Genomic DNA, 19,928 nt, shown 5'->3' with positions numbered 1-19,928 from the left:
GGCCTGACTCGTTCTCTGGACCTGTCACCACAGCAGCCGACAGGACAGGTTAGTATTGTACAGTCAACTGCAATGTTGCACAACGAAGGCCGCAAAAATATCTGACAAGATCTTATGGCAAGACAAGAAAAGATGCGACTCTCGGAATACACAGCAGCTGTAATAAACATATGAAAAGGATGCAAAGGCCATGATGATGATGCGCCAAGGAAGGCCATCGTTTATTTTTCTCATGCTTGATATGAACTTAGCAAGGCGGGAACAGTGGCTCAAATCGAACAGTGGCTCAGTTGCCCAAATATAGCTCTATACTGTAGCACCCTTGCGTGTTAGAATAACCTTGCTCGTCCATTTAAATTTGTTCGGTTACTGAATGTTTCTGCTGTATTAGCAGGGAAGCAAATGGCCTCTTTCTGAGCCACTATTGCCGCCTTGACCTTACAGTTTTGTTTGAATATTTACTAGCGAACACGGACGCAAAAGTTGAACCCATTCAAATACCTACATGTTCTAATGGTTCTATCACAGGTTCCTCAGAGTCCACAGGGCCCACAGGGTCCACAGATCCACAATGAGCCAACGGAGTTCGTATCCATGGCCGGAGAAGAACGTATAGACCGTGAAATTCCCCTCCACAACTACGACAACGAGGACCTAACGCTCGGCCCCATGAGCCCCATGAACGTGACAGCGGTAGACGCTGACTTCGACCCAAAATCTCTGCCACCAGTTCCCCTCGCCACTGCAAATCCAAATATAACCGCTCAAGATTTCGAAGGTGTTCCTTTAACATCGGCGTCCAACCGCCCAGCTGTTACTCCTGAGTCTTTAGGGGGTGCTCCCGGTCAGAGTTACCGATCAGCAGTTCCGCTAGATACAAAAAACTATCCGGCAGCACGACCGATTCTCCCACGCGATCTCGAGCAAGTATCAGAGACACCTGTTGGTTCTAGTATGGCAGCTCCTGGCGACAGCAGCCCTTTTACTAGAACGCCTCCTCAGAAAACTCCCTGGGACCGATCCATGTCTACCTTAGAGAGCTGCAGAATCGAGGATCCCGTAGAGCTGGAACCTACTTTGGGTATAGCAGATCCTTTCAGCTGTACGGCGTCCGGATTTGGGGATTTATCTCACTTCAGTGACACTCTGACGTCAGTGATCGTGCCGAATGAAGTCAGGTCGAGCAAGAAGGATGCTTGTAGTGGAGCGAAGGCGCCTCCGGCAAAGAAGGAGGCGCCCGAGGCAGCCGCAGGAGGGGGGAAAGCGGCAGCTCCAAGCAAAGGGCCGCCGAGAGCTGCAGGGGCTGGGGCCATTGGGAGGATCATCGCTGGTAAGTGTAACATATTTTATCATTTGAAAGAACTAGTGTCCGACCGAAGGTTCGGTTTCGGTTTCGGTTTCGGCCAGTTTCGGCCAAAAAATCATGTTTCGGCTGTAGTTTCGGTTTCGGCCAAAAAACGGCCGAACCTTTCGGCCAGGCCGAAACTTACGAAATGGTACTTCGGACAAAGACCAAAAATTGGGGAACCTCATTGGTACGAGACGGGGTTTGTACCTTCGGATTGAAAGTCGCACGCTCTTATCGCTAGGCCACCAGCGCTTAAGGAAATACATAATAAGAAAACTATTGTAATAAAAATAAATGTGGATTATTTGTGTAGTAGGTATTACTCGTTAGCGGTTTAGGTATAAATGTTTACACATTGTGATTTAAATTTCAGATACATAAGTCAAAAAAATTAAGACATTAGAACCGTTTAATGGTGATTTTAAGCAGGGTCGGATTAAGCATGTCGGGGTCCCCAGGCAGTGCAAGGTTTTGGGGCCCCCTACAGTTAATTCTGCATACAGCATGTTCTGTTGTTCAGTACAGGGAAATAAGTTTGCGTTTTTAATTTCAATCTTCAGGCGTTGGCCAAGTATAAGCGGGCCTACCACGAACCACGTTCGACGTGTTACCTCCCTGTCACACTTACGTTCGTATTTACAAGTGCGACAAAGAGGCAACACGTCGAACGTGGTTCGCGGTAGGCCCTCAGCCCGCCCCATGTCGAACGACGTGTCTTTTTCGCTCTTATTCAGTAATTTTCCTATCTACCTCTAATGGCAAATTTTAAACGAGGCTAAAGGCTACGCTCAACTAGTGCCGCAAATTTGATTTTCTCAATAGTTAATATTTTGCGAGGCTGAACAGCTGACTATGATTAAAACGAAGAAGAAACCCTTGAAAGTGTCCCCAGTACAGTTTTTCATACGAATACTTGACCTTAGCCTCACTTTTTACCTCAATTTATCATTGGTTTGTGTTTCACATGTCCTCTACTTCAGCGCTTAGCCTTTGGCCTCGCTGCGCCATGCTCGGCCTGCGGTCTCGCTTTTTAATACAATAAAAGTGCGCCTCAATGGGGCATTTCGGACTTTTAGGCCCAGGTGAAGATCGGTACCCGGCCTTGCGATATTGTTAACGAAAAATTTCGCGCTCGCTACGCTTGCGTTTTTGGTTGACCCTATATTTAGTGAATGAATAGAGTTAGACCAAGAAAATTCTGCAATGATTTTTGTAGCATACGCAGTGCAACTAGTGCAAATGTTATTTATACTTCATAATTTCATAGAAGTTTTGACGCTTAAAATAACACTTGCACTGCGTGTGTTATCAAAATCGTTGCAGAATTATCTTGGTCTAACTCTAGTAATTTTCATAAAAAACTGCTGAAGTAACATCAATTTCAAGGACATTGGGTCTTGACAGGCCCATAATATGTGTGTAAAAGCGGTTTTATGACATTTTTTCAACGATTTTAACAAGTCTACAAAAGTTTCGGTTTCGGTTTCGGTTTCGGCCGAAACTAGAGCCAAAGCCGAACATTCGGTTTCGGTTTCGGTTTCGGCAAAAAAACATGTTTCGGTCGGACACTAGAAAGAACTCTGCCCCGTTTTTAAAGGTAGGTTACAATTTTTGACCTCCGACGCAAAAAAGAGGGGTGTTATACGTTTGCCGCCGATGTCTATCTGGTATGTCTGTTTATGGCATCGTAGCTCTTAAACGGATGAACCAATTTTTGATCTTTTTACGTGAAAGCGAGTTTCCTCGCATGCAAAAATTGGCGTTTGCGTCCGCACGTGCTCGGACATTTTAATCAGATTGCCGAAAAATTGTCTTCAAGACAAACGGTGTTGCCGATTTAGACTACCTAATGTTTTATAGAGGATTTTTTTATAATACTGTTTTACTACCTGAACTACCTCCAAACTCCAAATGAAAAAAAAAATGTGTTTGCAGTGATCGGCGCTGTGGTGGATGTGCAGTTCGAGAAGGGCCTCCCGCTGATTCTGAACGCCCTTGAAGTACCCGGAAGAAGTAAGTATAAGAGAGGCCCACACTAGCGTCTCCCGAGCGTCGGCGTCCAGTCAACTCTATGGCTGCTGCTCGACGCAACGTTTATTTATTTATTTTATTTAAGGATCACCAACGGTTAATACATCTACACAATTACATAGGAACAAGGACATTTACATTAACAGATGCTTAGCCATTTATAGGTGACCACAGCTCACATTTATAGGTGACGCGGTGAACGTTAGCGCAACTGGCGGCCTAGCCAAGGTGACAATCGCTTCGCCATCGAATCGCTTTGTGTCTCTCTATCACTCTTCCATATTAGTGCGACAGTGACAGTTGCGTCGCGACAGATCGCGTGCGAAGCGCAAGCGATCGTCACCTTGGCCGGCTGCGCAGCGACGCCATTTTCCATAGCGCTGACTAGACGCCGACGCTCTAAAGACGCGCGTGTGGGGTGGCCTGTAGCACAGGGCGGACACGTCATACATCAAAAATGATTTGCGTTTATATGTGTGCGCGGCACGTCTGTACACGAGTCATTGTGTATCTGACGGACTTCTGGCATGCTCTCAGTAGAGCGATTTACGCACACATTCATGTCCCGGCCAGTCGCGGGGCGAGGTAATCCGAATAGGGGCGGGGCGGTGCGTGTCCGTTCTGTATGATAATACTATTACTTATTCTGTGCCTGTAGTGTCATTAGATTAGGTATCTGATGTAAAATGGATGTGCGGCAAACGCATTGCGTTTAACGCTGCGTTTATCGCATAAAACTAACCGCGCGCTTGAATCCTCTCTTCTCTAGAAAATATTTTCAAAGGAAACTGCATCCTGCTTTACTTATTTAACACATTCACTGCCAGCGACCCGTTAGGCGGGTTCTCCGTTCGTAAGCGGTCTTCGCTCGATAGGTACGGGTTTTCCCGTGTTATCGGCTTTCGTAGCGCGTAGCTCGCTCTGAGCGCCTACCGCGAACCACGTTCGACGTGTTGCCTCTCTGTCGCACTTGTTAATTCGTACGTAAGTGTGACAGGGAGGTAACACGTCGAACGTGGTTCGCGGTAGGCCCTCTGGCTCTGAATGTAGAATCGGTGTATTTTTTACACAAATTATGTGTTAGTTTAGTACAGGGGAGCGTCCATGAATTTTGTAGGTGTAAGTAGGTAGGCGCGAAAGCGAATTACATATTTCGCTTTCCTCTACAAATCGGGATAACGCTATTAGAATCGGATACAATCAGGGGCCCGTTTCTAAAAGCTTGTAACTTGTAATGCAAGCGGATATAACTTTTTTGACAGCTTTTGTTAGAAAGGGACTTCCAATTGTATTATAAGTTACAAAAGCTTTTGAGAAACGGGCCCAGTCGTTCGTCTGTTCTTTTGCCTCCTAATATCATAAAAAAAAATCTTATTCAAATATGACTGTGTGCGTGTCACCGCATACCGCATACCAATTTTTCCCCTCCAGCCCCGAGACTGATCCTCGAAGTGTCCCAGCACCTGGGTGACAACGCGGTCCGCACCATCGCCATGGACGGGACTGAGGGTCTGGTGCGCGGGCAGGAGATCATAGACACCGGAGCGCCGATCACCATCCCTGTGGGCGCACCCACACTTGGACGGATTATTAATGTCATTGGGGAACCTATTGGTAAAGTGATATAATATCTCTCTAGCTACCTACTACCTAGTTATATAGTGTTAGTTAGTGCTTCTAGGCATTTTCCGCAAATCGACAACCATTGTGGCTATTATCTAGCTATCGAAAGAGACCTAAAAACTCGACAGAAAGTTATCATTTCAGAAATTCTGCGATTACACTGGAAGATCTTACGCTTCGCTTGATGGAGTAAGGCTGACTATCTGACAATTTTTTTAGGGCTAAATGTGGAATCTACGTTTGTGGACAGTATTTTACCCTAGTAATTTACCTTCCGTCCCTCCGTGAAAGAAATGCAGTAAAAAACGTGTCAATGCAATACCACAAGTACCACAAAGTCGTTCGGAATACCGCCAACACCACGAATAAAGGCCAGGCTAGGGTGTTTTTATCAGACATGTCTGTTCCATAAAATAACACTAAATACATACGCCTTACATTTCATTAAAAGTTCAAAAGCGCCTTTACGTGTTGGCTTCGGCTCCGCGCACATTTCCCAAAGGTCCGAAACACCATTGTTCCGTAATGGAAAGAAATACTATTACAAACCTCGACTGAACACAGTGTTGTTACAGATGAGCGAGGCCCCATAGAGACGGACGTGTTCGCCCCCATACACGCGGACGCTCCGCCCTTCGTCGAGATGTCAGTAGAGCAGGAGATCCTCGCCACCGGCATCAAGGTGGTCGATCTACTGGCGCCCTACGTCAAAGGTGATCATCATCATCATAGAGACGGACGTGTTCGCCCCCATACACGCGGACGCTCCACCCTACGTCGAGATGTCAGTAGAGCAGGAAATCCTCGCCACGGGCATCAAGGTGGTCGATCTACTGGCGCCTTACGTCAAAGGTGATCATCATCATCATAGAGACGGACGTGTTCGCCCCCATACACGCGGACGCTCCACCCTACGTGGAGATGTCAGTGGAGCAGGAGATCCTCGCCACCGGCATCAAGGTGGTCGATCTACTGGCGCCTTACGTCAAAGGTGATCATCATCATCATCATCCATTGACATGACACGACTAGCCTTACGGGCAATAAGAATGGAGCATGAATGGGGCCAGTACAGCGGTGTTAAAACACTGCAACGCGATTGGTCGCAACTAGTTGGGTTAGACTACACGATTGGCTCGAATTCGTGAGAGACACCGCTGAACTAGTACCATTTTTAGTGCACGTAAGGCCAGTCCTGAGAAAGTCAATGTCATCATCATTAAATTTTACAACGGGACTTAATCGCGTATTTAAGTTTTAAGATTTACCTCCGACGTTTTGAGGACGGCGTTGTCCCCGTGGTCTCGGAGTCTTCTTCTTCTATGTGTAAAAATCGTGAAAGTTTAAATCAGTATCATCATCATCATCGTGCTTGGTGATGGGCGGCTGTCTGTCAGGAATGCTTGAGACTTTGTGAGACATTTAACCCTTAACGACTTAGGGTCGGTTGCACAAAACTGTTTGTCATCGTTAAAGAGTTCGCTAAATTTTATTGTATGGAGAGTTTCATAGTTTTAAACCGTCGCGGAGTGCCGGCTGACGTTGATCAGACTGTCAAGTGCGGATAGTGCAACTGGCCCTTATTCGTGAATGATTATGCACGTTAACGAAACGTCACAACCTGCATCGCGTTTTTTTTGGTACGCCCTCTGGTGTGAAGTCTTCGCACGTGATTCGCGCAATAATTGTGGGCTACTAGTAGGTACTTGTCTTGCAGGCAGGCGTGGCTCACTCCGCGATTTCGTCGCTTTGCTACAGGTAGCTAAAAGTACATCCGTTCCACACCAATGTTGATGGCTAGCTTAAGCCGCGCCCGCGCGTGGCGCTGTCGCCACCTAGCGGCCATATCTGTCGATCGTGACAGACGCGTTTTGTTAGAGAGTGAGTCTTCTGTACCTATTATTATTTATTCTGTGCTGCAGGTGGAAAAATCGGCCTTTTCGGCGGCGCCGGCGTCGGAAAGACGGTGCTCATCATGGAACTGATCAACAACGTGGCCAAGGCGCATGGTGGTTTCTCTGTACGTATCATCTACTGTCTCTCTAGATCAGGGGCTAGCCAAAATGACAAATCGATACTTAAATAATGTATGGAAATAGTCCGTTCGTTTTCGTAGCATCTGTGTGATTCATTTTTTGAAGTGAAAACTTCTTTAGCGGCGCTGAGCACTTTTTGAGGTGGGGAAAAAATGATAAACTCGATCGAGACAGCGTAAGGCGATCACGTGACCGTAAGGGGCGTAAGGCGATCACGTGACCGTAAGCCCCGTAAGGTGGCCACTCATAATTTAAATGGCATTTAAATCAAAGAAAAACTCAATGTTATTTGACATTTATTATGTTGCGGACTCCTTTTCAAGACTCTTTGCCTATGTTCAAATAATTTGACGTTGTCATGGCAGTATGTAAATAAACATGTCAATGAAAAAGTGTGATCTTATTTGGAATGATAATAATATATAATAAATAAATAGAATACCTCCGCTAAACGTATGTATCGTGTTACCGGCGTCGGTAACATAGTGAGGTGAGTTTTCACTTCTATCGGCACTCCCGGAGTGCAACCGTTGTTGGTTGTTTTTTACTTTCGTGTGGTGTTTGTCGACGTACGACTGTCCTCTTGGCTATTAGGGTCCCAGAGGTTCATATCCTTTAAGTGGAAAGGGACCACTCGATAATATATTTTACTAGCGACCCTCTCCGGCTTCGGACGGGTGAACAAATTATGCATAAACCTTCCTCTTGAATCACTCTATATCTATTTAAAAAAAACCGCATCAAAATCCGTTGCGTAGTGTTAAAGATCTAAGCATACATAGGGACAGACAGACAGCGGGAAGCGACTTTGTTTTATACTATGTAGTGATGCCGGGTGCACTAACTGTTTGGTACTTAGTCAAGAAGGTCGGCTACTTGTACAGCTGTATCCTGACGAGCTGGGCAAATCGACTGATTTGATCAAGAAAATAATTGGCGCCAATCTCATCTAGCGTCCACAGGTACACAAACTGCTGATTTGATCGGGCAATCAAATTAGCGTTTGCGTCCGCACGGCCTGATTCGATCGGACAATTTCATCAGATTGGCGAAAAATTGTCTGGACTCCACTTTTACGGTGCGCTGTATGCGTCGCAGCGGTATTTATTGATTGTCATGTGTCGGCAGGTGTTCGCCGGCGTGGGGGAGCGCACCCGAGAGGGCAATGACCTCTACAACGAGATGAAAGTGGGCGGGGTCATCAAGGAGGACTACAAGTCGTCGAAGGTATGAAAGTATACAACATATACCTACCTACAACGTCGTAAGGATGGAGAGTCTTAAATAGGTTTGTTTCTTCAACAAACAGTTCGACATCGAACTAAGATGTTGTTGCACGGCATGTCTAATTCCATCCGTCAAATTGGCGGTTACAGTTATCCGACAAATTCAAATCTGATGACACGTCATGGAAATCAGAGGGCCTACCGCGAACCACGGTCGACGTGTTGTCTCCCTGTCACACTTATGTACAAATTTAAAAGTGCGACAGAGGCAACACGTCGAAAGTGGTTCGCGGTAGGCCCTCAGGCAAGAGAAGAGTCGTGGAATGTATGGGGCCCAATACATTCCACGACTCTTCTCTTTCCGCACAGACTCTAGCAGTGATAGGTTGGTATTTTAAATTGAAAGCACGATTTTTTTATATATTTTATACATACCTCTTCCACAGTTATAGTTGGTCAAACACTAGCACCTAAAAGAAAAGGTTCTTTTAGGTGCTATAGTACTAGTGTAAGACAAAGATAAAGATAGTATGATTTTCCTTATCTATGTGTTAAATGAGACATCACTTTTTCTTTACTAGAACCATAGATATCAGATCTGGATTGCTCAGAGTCAATAGCCATTTGAGCTCTCAACTCAGGGGGCCGATTTTTGAAATTCGACTGCTCGATTTCGTGTATTTCGTTCAGTAATATCTCCAATAGTAGGCATGTAAATTCTTCTAATAGAATTGAAAACGAGTGTCAATAGCACTAGATTCCCAATTTATATCGCTCGTATTTCAAAAATCAGCATTTCGCCGTTTTCCACCGATTTTCGAGTGACGAAATCGAGCGATCGAAATTCAAAAATTGGCCCCCAGATGCTGGTTGAGAAGGTTTAAGATTTGTTTGTGGTCAACAGGTGGCGCTAGTGTACGGCCAGATGAACGAGCCGCCCGGCGCGCGCGCACGCGTCGCCCTTACCGGGCTCACCCTCGCCGAGCACTTCCGCGACAAAGAGGGACAGGACGTGCTGCTGTTCATAGACAACATCTTCCGTTTCACTCAGGCCGGCTCCGAGGTACAGTCAGCAGAAGTTGCTAAGCGGGCGAGGTGTTCAAAATTACCTTGACGCGCTCTTATTCTCCTAACCACAGAACATATTAAAGAGGTTAGAATGGCTATCGCGCGCTGTTAGTATCGGAACCGGTGTCGCCGCTTGTTCCTCTCCACATTAATTTACTAACACTCGCGCAAGGGTAGTAAAAACTTGTGTGCGTGGTGAATGGATACGCCCCCTTTAGACAGATTTGATGTCTGGCTTCTTAATCTGAAGGTTATTGTGGCGCAAAAGGCATGTTTACTTCGTTTTTCGGTCAGCGCGGGCGAGTAGCATGCGAGCGTTTGCTCAAAACTGGCGGCGACACGTACCCTGCTCGCATCGCCATTCTAACTTGTTCTGTGCTCCTAACAATAAAGTCGCGTCAAGATCATTTTGAACACCTCGCCCGCTTAGCAACTGACTGTACCACCGATGGACATTTAAAAGTGTTGCTGTTTGTATAGTAAAAGAAAAGTCTGCAGATGGTCTGCAGAGATTTTGACAGCACACTTCTATGAAATTATGACGTATAAATAACACTAGCACCCCTCAAAAATCTCTGCAGACTTTTCTTGGTCTTACTCTATCTCCAGTGTTACTCGGACATGAAACACTGAAAAAGTTATCAAGCTGCGTATTATATTCAAACTTGTATAACAATAAGTTACAAGCTTTTGAGAAACGGGCCCCTGCGGGCTCAGCACGGTTCCATTTTTATCGACTATCACTATGCCCGTCACATTCGCACTTACATACTTGTTAGAACGTGACAGGCATGGTGATAAACGATAAAAATGCTACCGTGCTACTAGGGCTGCCGGTAAGGTAAACTCGTGAGAATCCACTGAAGGCTTTGCCGCTGAAAACTATTGTATTGTAATTATTATTTTCACCTCAGCAGCTCGAACAAGGGTACTTTGCTACTTAAAAACAGTGAGCAAAATCGCATTTTGCTTACTGAGAGAGACAAAATGAGCAAAATGCGATTTTGCTCACTGTTTTTAAGTAGCAAAGTACCCTTGTTCGAGCTGCTGAGGTGAAAACTTAATTGTTGGTATATCTTAAAAAAACATGAGTGAATAGGTAAGTGATGAAGAAGGAATACATTTTTCGGGTTCTCTAATATGTTCTCACTGCTGAGGTGAAAAGTTTTGTGAACTACACGAGATCAAAGTTATTTACATCTCGTGCGCTTTTGAGTCCCTTACTACGCTCAAGATTCTAAATTAGATTCACTCGCTACGCTCGTGAATCTAGTATAGAATCTTTCGCTTGCACGGGACTCAAAATAAGCACTCGAAGAAATATCAAACTTTGATCTCTTGTTGTACAGTCTCAGTAACAGTAAGTACATAGCTACTAGTAAAAATAAATGTAAAGCCTCTTGGGATATAATAAAAAGAGAAACAGAAAACAAAAATATTCAACAGTATATAGAAAAAATATGTCTAAATGATAAAGAAATTATAGAACCTCAAGAAATAGCATCTTGTTTTAATAACTATTTTATTGGATTATCGGACGCTAAAGATAATAAAATAGCTAACCAAAGGAATAGAGAAACTCCTAATAATTCAAATTATAATTATAATAGTATGTTTTTAATTCCATATACAGAAAAAGAAGTAATGAGTATCATTACTTCATTAAATAATTCGCACGCGGTAGGATTTGACGGTATTTGCACAAACGTCATTAAGCAATGTAAATCTCAACTTAGTGCAATTATCACATATTTAGTTAATTTTTCATTTGAAAGCGGCACATTTCCAGAATTACTCAAACTGTCTATAGTAAAGCCCCTGTTTAAAAGAAAAGAAAAAAAGGATATGGGAAACTACCGGCCCATTACTCTTATCCCAATATTTGCCAAAATTTTTGAAAAATGCATGCACAAAAGGTTAAGTAGCTTCTTTACAAAATTCGACGTAATAAAACTAGAACAAAATGGCTTTCAAAAACATAAATCGACAACACTTGCTGCTTTCAACCTAATCCACCACATCGTTAAATGCATAGACGAAAAACAACATGCTACAGCTATCTTTCTAGATATGTCAAAAGCTTTTGACTTTGTAGACCATTCGCTACTTTTAGACAAACTAGAAAATTATGGTATAAGAGGTCTTGCACTCAAATGGTTAAGAACCTACTTAAAAAATCGGAAACAATGTGTAGAAATTGTTAAACTCAACGACTTTAATGTAGAAACCGGCTTCAGATCGGAGCTAAAATGTAACAACTTTGGTGTACCGCAAGGTAGTGTGCTAGGACCTTTATTATTTATTGCTTATATAAATGAATTACCAGATATAATTCCATATAAATCTGTTATGTTTGCTGATGACGTATCCTTTATTGTTACATCAAAAAAGAATGAAAATATTGAAGAACATGAATGTAAAGTTAATGAGACCTTAAGAAATGTTATAAAATGGCTGGAAAGATATAATTTGCAGTTTAATATTAGTAAAACCAATTACATACAATTTAACTCCAAACTTGGCGAAAATGTTAAGATTAATATACATTACGGAAATGAAACAATTCAAGAAATGGAAAGTGTAAGTTTTCTAGGGATAGTTTTAGATAAACATTTGGATTGGCAGGCACAAATAGAAAAGATCCGTAGTAAACTAAATAGATTTGTATATGTACTGCGTAAGTTAAGACGCTCATCAGGTTTACATACAGCGTTAGCTGCGTATCATGGATATATTAGTTCAGTGTTAAGATATGGGCTTATTCTGTGGGGAAATTGTACGAATTTTAATATTCCATTCGTAGCGCAGAAAAAATGTATACGTGCTATTTGTAATATAGCCCCCCGCAAGACATGCAAACCATCTTTCAAAAAACTTGGGATCTTACCGCTGCCATGTTTATACATTTTGGAAGTCTGCATGTTTGTAAAGAGGCATATGTATTTATTTACAACAGCTGAAAGCGCCTCTACTAGAAATCAACGGGATCCTGGAAGGCTGGTTCATAATTGTGTTCCTAGGACAGCACTGTATTCCAATCACTGTTTTGTTATGTGCATGAAACTTTTTAACAAACTGCCAAAATCTATAAGAGAACTACCTGTACATAGATTTAGAAATAAATTGATGAAGCTATTGACTGATAAAAGCTATTACAGTGTAAACGATTTCCTCTTTGAAGATATTATACAGCCAGCTTTGTAGTCGTTTTAAGATTTTTGCATGCTAGTACAACCTGTATAGTACAAATAGCAGAATAAGCAACCAATTGTCACTTACCACCTAAGACACTATTGTACCTACTTATTCTTTGCAAATAAATACTTACTTACTTACTTACTTACTTACTTACAAATAACTATTATTGTCAGGTATCGGCTCTTCTGGGTCGTATTCCGTCAGCCGTGGGCTACCAGCCGACTCTAGCTACCGACATGGGCACCATGCAAGAGCGTATCACCACAACTAAGGCGGGATCTATCACTAGCGTGCAGGTATGGATATATATGTAGTTACATGCTTTGTTCTCGGACTGTCTAGAACACCAAATGACTAGTGTAATATTTTGCCTATATCTCTTTTAGTCTACGTCGCAAACGGTCTAGAACACAAAATGACAACGAACCTAACTTACCTAAGGTTAGGTTCGTTAGGTATCTTCAAATGGCCGAAGGCCAAACCAGCGGGGCTCCGTCGACATCGCTAAAGTAAAGATAAACCGACGAAATGTAGGTAAATAAAGGTCTAAATAATTGTAGTCATTCTGTGTTCTAGACCGTTTGCGATGTAGACTAAAAGGGATATAGGCAAAATATTACCCTAGTCATTTTGTGTTCTAGACAGTCCGAGACCAACCCCAAATGTGACGTTATCTATGAAAAGGGACCTTATAGTCGATGGCGCTTACGCCATTATTGATGATGCTCCGATATAAATACAATGCCGTGCAACGCTGTGCGGCGTAAGCGCCATCGACAATAAGGTCCCTTTTCATAGATAATGCCCCAAATATCTGAACACGCCTCTATTGTCAGGGCGTTAGAGTGCGTGTTCAGATATTGTGAACACCTTGGCCGCTCCGATATATCTGATGGCGACTGTACCTGGTTTTATAGCTGCGCAAAAAACTGAACTTTTGAACTTGATTTTTTGAGGTAGATCTAGTAGAGTAGACAAATAGATCCTAATTACGAAATTGTATAATGTTGTTAAATTCTAGTACAGTACCTAATAGTTATTTGAGTCACAATTCACAAGGAATACCTATTATAATTTCAACGCTAGGCATCAGATGGTGGACCTGATTTGCAAATTCTAGGTTTTTTTCCTAAGCTGGGGCTGTCTACCGCCACAGCTTGGCATGGCTTGAGTATTGTAATCTAATACCTTTAAAATAATCATTTATTTATTTATATGTACATATATTTCGGAGATCTCGGGAACGGCTCTAAAGATTTCGATGAAATTCGCTAGATATATGGGGGTTTCGGGGGCGCAAAAATCGATCTAGCTAGATTTTATCTCTGGGAAAACGCGAATTTTTGAGTTTTTATATATTTTCTGAGCAAAGCTGGGTCTTCCAGATATTGACATAATTTCAGGCTGTATACGTGCCAGCGGACGACCTAACCGACCCCGCCCCAGCGACCACCTTCGCCCATCTAGACGCCACTACGGTGCTGTCGCGCGCCATCGCTGAGCTCGGCGTATACCCCGCCGTGGACCCGCTGGATTCCACCTCCAGGGTCATGGATCCGAACATCATCGGGGCCGAGCATTACGGAGTAGCGCGCGGCGTGCAGAAGATATTACAGGTCTTTTTTTAGAACTTACAGACAGAGATTTAAGAAATACAATCGAGCCCGCGTGGCCAACATGCCAATGGCTAACGCTACTGGCTAGCGATCAAAACGCAACTGTCACTGTCGCACTAATATGGAAGAGTGATAGAGACACAAAGCGATTCGACGGCGAAGCGCAAGCGATCGTCACCTTGACTAGGCCGCCTAAAAAATCTAATCAAACTTCAAACTTTAACATTTATTCAGCAAATAGGCCACAAGGGCACTTTTATACGTCAATTTTGAATTAACATACAAGCAAAAAAATAATAATAATACATCAACAATTATTAAATACAACTGCAACTACTAAATCAAATCAAATCAAAAATCTAGCGTAGCATAGACTTTTAGATATCGGTATTGTCATCGTGCAACGAATGAGCATCGCATTTTATCGGCCGCTATGCTCCATGTTATAAGCAGATTTGCTGGCTCGGTTGCGGGGTATGGTTATTATAAGTTTTGTAGAACCTCGTTAAATGTTTAGAGCCCTAAGCTGTTCTTAATAACTTCTGTATCGTCCATCTGCCTTGGTTATCTTTGGAGAATTGTACAGCGGGACTTAATCGCGTATTTAAGTTTTATAAGATTTACCTCCGACGTTTCGAGGACGGCGTTAACATCAGCATCTTCTAACCGCGCGAGTTTTTCGAACTACCCGCACTTGGTCGTTGGTCTCGAAACGTCGGAGGTAAATCTTAAAACTTAGATACGCGATTAAATCCCGTTGTACAATTTAATAATGTGTAAAAATCGTGAAAGTTTAAATCAGTGTAATGGTGAGTTATTATCTCTGCTCTTAATAGATGTTTAATTTGATTTCATTCTTCTGAATAACACGCGAAGCTGCTAAATAGTTAATCCCATTTATTAACAAGCTTTTATTAGGTCGACCATGTAAGTATCTAACATGTAATGGAATCTTGCAAGTTAAATTTGATCCACTTCCCGGTTTCCGATTGAGCTGAAATTTTGCATACACATGTAAGTCGGGTGACAATGCAATATTATGGTACCATCGAGCTGATCTGATGATGGAGACAGGAGGTGGCCATAGGAAGTCTGTGATGAAACAACGCAACCTAATTGAATAGAGAATTGTCTCGATGAGTATTAGTTGTCTGTTGTAAGAAAAGTACAGTCAGCGATAAAAGATTGTACCAAAAATGAAATTTTTGCCAAAAACTTATCCATATCTAAGTCAGAGAGTCGAAAAGCCCTGAATGGCTTCAAGGTACGGCTGTGCCCGCTGTGTTTGTTTTACTCGACTTGATGGTATCATAATTAAGAATAAGAATAAGAATAAGAATAAGAATAATTTATTTATAATAAAATAGGTAGGCAATCACAAAGGTGTCCGGTAAGCACCAAACTAGGCTGAGCCTGTATCTTGGGGCTTACAAAAGAGTAGGTAACATACGGTAACTAAACCTAATTAAAATGATGTGTGAAAGAGGGTGATAAGGTGTATGCTTTTAGGGTGTGTATGTGTGTGTGTGTGTGTGTGTGTGTGTGTGTGTGTGTGTGTGTGTGTGTGTGTGTGTGTGTGTGTGTGTGTGTGTGTGTGTGTGTGTGTGTGTGTGTGTGTGTGTGTGTGTGTGTGTGTGTGTGTGTGTGTGTGTGTGTGTGTGTGTGTGTGTGTGTGTGTGTGTGTGTGTGTGTGTGTGTGTGTGTGTGTGTGTGTGTGTGTGTGTGTGTGTGTGTGTGTGTGTGTGTGTGTGTGTGTGTGTGTGTGTGTGTGTGTGTGTGTGTGTGTGTGTGTGTGTGTGTGTGTGTGTGTGTGTGTGTGTGTGTGTGTGTGTGTGTGTGTGTGTGTGTGTGTGTGTGTGTGTGTGTGTGTGTGTGTGTGTGTGTGTGTGTGTGTGTGTGTGTGTGTGTGTGTGTGTGTGTGTGTGTGTGTGTGTGTGTGTGTGTGTGTGTGTGTGTGTGTGTGTGTGTGTGTGTGTGTGTGTGTGTGTGTGTGTGTGTGTGTGTGTGTGTGTGTGTGTGTGTGTGTGTGTGTGTGTGTGTGTGTGTGTGTGTGTGTGTGTGTGTGTGTGTGTGTGTGTGTGTGTGTGTGTGTGTGTGTGTGTGTGTGTGTGTGTGTGTGTGTGTGTGTGTGTGTGTGTGTGTGTGTGTGTGTGTGTGTGTGTGTGTGTGTGTGTGTGTGTGTGTGTGTGTGTGTGTGTGTGTGTGTGTGTGTGTGTGTGTGTGTGTGTGTGTGTGTGTGTGTGTGTGTGTGTGTGTGTGTGTGTGTGTGTGTGTGTGTGTGTGTGTGTGTGTGTGTGTGTGTGTGTGTGTGTGTGTGTGTGTGTGTGTGTGTGTGTGTGTGTGTGTGTGTGTGTGTGTGTGTGTGTGTGTGTGTGTGTGTGTGTGTGTGTGTGTGTGTGTGTGTGTGTGTGTGTGTGTGTGTGTGTGTGTGTGTGTGTGTGTGTGTGTGTGTGTGTGTGTGTGTGTGTGTGTGTGTGTGTGTGTGTGTGTGTGTGTGTGTGTGTGTGTGTGTGTGTGTGTGTGTGTGTGTGTGTGTGTGTGTGTGTGTGTGTGTGTGTGTGTGTGTGTGTGTGTGTGTGTGTGTGTGTGTGTGTGTGTGTGTGTGTGTGTGTGTGTGTGTGTAGGAGAGCGAGTAAGGACTAGATGATGACAGACCTAAACATAAGAACGTATTATATTTTCCGTATCATTGTAGGATAGGGTCACAAACCATTTTTTGAGTTTAGATTTAACATTTGATAAAGTACACGTTTTTAGATCGATAATTTTGCAAACAGAGTTATATATAAATGGGTGCATATGGGAAGCAAACCTTGTAGTAATTCTTCTAAAATTCCGACTCTTATTGACAGGACTACAAGTCACTGCAGGACATCATCGCCATCCTGGGCATGGACGAGTTGTCAGAGGATGACAAGCTCACGGTGGCGCGGGCGCGCAAGATCCAGCGGTTCCTGTCCCAGCCCTTCCAGGTCAATCATCATCTCGCGTTGTCCCGGCATTTTGCCACGGCTCATGGGAGCCTGGGGTCCGCTTGGCAACTAATCCCAGTAATTGGCGTGGGCACTCGTTTTTACGAAAGCGACTGCCATCTGACCTTCCAACCCGGAGGGTAAACTAGGCCCGTATTGGGATTAGTCCGGTTTCCTCACGATGTTTTCCTTCACCGAAAAGCGACTGGTTAATATCAAATGATATTTCGTACATAAGTTCCGAAAGACTCATTGGTACGAGCCGGGGTTCGAACCCGCGACCTCCGGATTGCAGGTCGCACGCTCTTACCGCTAGGCCACCAGCGCTTCACAGCCCTTCCAGGTCAATATTCACTTTTTTTTACCGCAACCTGATCGGCGACTGGCCTTAGTCACACCTGATGGAAAGTGAATACAGGACCTAAGATCAGTAATAACCGAGATCGAGGTCATATTTCTCAGGAAAAAAAATAATCCATATTAGCCATAGTAGCCATCCAGCGGGGTAATGCCGTGAGCATTATGGGCACTTTTGCACCGGAAGCGATAAAGAACGGGTTTGACTAGTAGTTACCTGCGTATGTAATTATGTATGTTAATATTTGTAAGTTGATGTATAAGATGACTTTTTAATTAATTATAATTTTGTATTTAAAAAAAAATCCATATTAATATTATAAATGCAAAAGTGTGTCTGTCTGTCTGTTACCTATTCACGCTTAAATCGCTGAACCGATTTAGTTGACATTTGGCATAGAGATAGTTTGTCCCGGGGAAGGATATAGGATTAGTTTTTATGACGGAAATCATCCCTAAAGAGAGTGCAAAGGGGGTGGAATTGAAAGAGTTAATGAATTGCCTAATGAAGTAAGCAATGCGCAAATTGAATGATTGCTATTAGAAATGTGTTTCGAGAGGCATTAGGTACAATTGTGAACCAAATTTGAGGTGTTTTATCCCAATGTAAGTTTATGGTTATTGAACAGGTGGCCGAGGTATTCACGGGGCACATTGGCAAGCTGGTCAAGCTGGAGGAGACGATCAAGGGATTTCAGAGAGTAAGATTTAAAATAAAATAAAACTATTAAAAGGGCTGGCAGCTACCTCGGCCAGAGGATAAGCCTGGCCATCCAACACGGTAACGCTGCCAGCCTTCTGGGCACCGTAACGCACGAAGGTATAAAAATACCTCCGGCTCCCGAAACCAGAATACGTATAACGGCGGGTATACTATACAGTCACCAGCAGAAGTTGCTCTTATTCTCTTAACAATAAAGTCGCGTCAAGATCATTTTGAACGCCTCGCCCGCTTAGCAACTATTGATGCTGACTGTACCTATCGCCCTCTAAATTAATTAAGCTAGTAAAGTAACTATACTACACCTTGTTTGATAGCATAGAGTGTGGGAGTGTTATCACTTATCATAAACGTACAACTTCAATGATTTTATGTTTAAAATAGCTCTTGCACACTATTTTATCAAATACGGTGCAGATCGAGTTATAGTATTTTTGAAACAGGAAGAGTAAGGTGACTGGTGTCATCTCAATCAATAAATTTTGGGATATTTGGCGTTTTAAGGTTAATATCTGGGTGACCGAGCTTCGCTCGGAAAACATATAAAAACTCGAAAATGCGCGTTTTCCCAGAGATAAGACCTAGCTAGATCGATTTTTCGCCCCCGAAAATCCCCATATAGCAAATTTCATCGAAATCGTTAGAGCCGTTTCCGAGATCCCCGAAATATATATATATATATATATATATTTCGGGGATCTCGGAAACGGCTATATATATATATATATAAATAAATAAATAAATAAACAAGAATTGCTCGTTTAAAGGTATTAGATAGATAGATAGATACATTGTATGGAGATGACATCTGTCACCGTACACTTCGTGTTTGGAAAATACTATAGCTTAGCTTGGCTCTAAATAAATTTAATCTACTTTTGTGTCTTTAATATTATTTTTATTTCATTTAGTAGATCTTTTATTTTCACCACACCAGCTCGGAAAACCTTGCTTTGCACTTCAAAAACGTTGTTTTCTTATGTTTGCTGGTAGAATTGACTTTTAAATGATGATTTTGGATGATAAAATATTTAATAACATTCATTTGGATTTGATTAGGTTTGATTTCGTTTGATATTTTACATTTAATATTTGCTTCGGGTTGGTGTGGTGAAAAATTTTGTGTTTCACTCGGGGGCAAATTTTGTTTAACCCTCGTGCTTTGAAACCCTCGCAACGCTCAAGATTCCATTTTTCGAACCACTCGCTACGCTCGTAGTTCAATTTTGGGATCCTTCGCTTGCTAATATTGATAATTAGCACGAGCGGTTAAACAACAACTTTGCCCCCTTGTAAAACAAATGACTATATTGTGTGTTCCTCACAGATGTGTTTCCGAGTTCTAGATTTATAACATATCGTTGTCTAGTACCCACACCCTTATTACTGTGGGGCTAACGACTCGGCCACGACATTGAGCGACTTGCGACGGCGGCAGCGATAACCATAGGTTGGAGCGAGACATGCAGCTATCGGACCTTTCGTTCCCACCTATGGTTGTCGCTGCAGCCGTCGCCGGTCGCGTAATGTCGTGGCCGAGCCGTAAGGTCGATTTTAGTAAGATTGCCCAATAATATTTATTTGATCACAGATCCTTGGAGGCGAGCTCGACCACATCCCGGAGGCGGCATTCTACATGGTTGGCACCATCGAGGATGTGATCGCCAAGTCGCAGGAGCTCGCCAAGAGCGTCTAGCGGCCGACAGATGGCGCTGTTCCGTTTATATAGTCT

The 19,928-nt window shown here is 43.0% G+C and overlaps 1 protein-coding gene across 2 annotated transcripts; it reads left to right on the top strand.

The window, feature by feature from the left end:
- The first annotated feature begins 1,225 nt into the window (after positions 1 to 1,225).
- On the top strand, positions 1,226 to 19,928 carry LOC134659675 (ATP synthase subunit beta, mitochondrial-like). 2 transcript variants are annotated; one of them, XM_063515360.1, is made up of 12 exons: positions 1,226 to 1,330; positions 3,284 to 3,361; positions 4,811 to 4,993; positions 5,578 to 5,715; positions 6,925 to 7,022; positions 8,167 to 8,265; positions 9,169 to 9,327; positions 12,704 to 12,826; positions 13,934 to 14,146; positions 16,999 to 17,118; positions 18,105 to 18,176; positions 19,788 to 19,928. In XM_063515360.1, the coding sequence occupies exons 3-12, from the start codon at positions 4,873 to 4,875 to the stop codon at positions 19,890 to 19,892; spliced, it is 1,248 nt and encodes a 415-aa protein (XP_063371430.1). In that variant the 5' UTR covers positions 1,226 to 1,330; positions 3,284 to 3,361; positions 4,811 to 4,872; the 3' UTR covers positions 19,893 to 19,928. The 2 variants fall into 2 exon arrangements, with proteins under 2 accessions (XP_063371430.1, XP_063371429.1); XM_063515359.1 differs by lacking the exons at positions 1,226 to 1,330; positions 3,284 to 3,361; positions 4,811 to 4,993; positions 5,578 to 5,715 and adding an exon at positions 5,875 to 5,993.

The sequence above is a fragment of the Cydia amplana genome, chromosome 25 (genome assembly GCF_948474715.1).
Source record: "Cydia amplana chromosome 25, ilCydAmpl1.1, whole genome shotgun sequence".
NCBI classification, from domain to species: domain Eukaryota; kingdom Metazoa; phylum Arthropoda; class Insecta; order Lepidoptera; family Tortricidae; genus Cydia; species Cydia amplana.
Note: the sequence above shows the minus strand (reverse complement) of the source record. Positions and strands in the feature narration are given on the sequence as shown.

Excerpts from the sequence above, each read along its gene's own strand:
- LOC134659675 (XM_063515360.1), top strand. The coding sequence starts at position 4,873 with ATGGACGGGACTGAGGGTCTGGTGCGCGGGCAGGAGATCATAGACACC. Across the intron at positions 14,147-16,998 it reads GCGTGCAGAAGATATTACAG|GACTACAAGTCACTGCAGGA; the intron begins GTCTTTTTTTAG and ends TCTTATTGACAG. Across the intron at positions 17,119-18,104 it reads TCCTGTCCCAGCCCTTCCAG|GTGGCCGAGGTATTCACGGG; the intron begins GTCAATCATCAT and ends GTTATTGAACAG.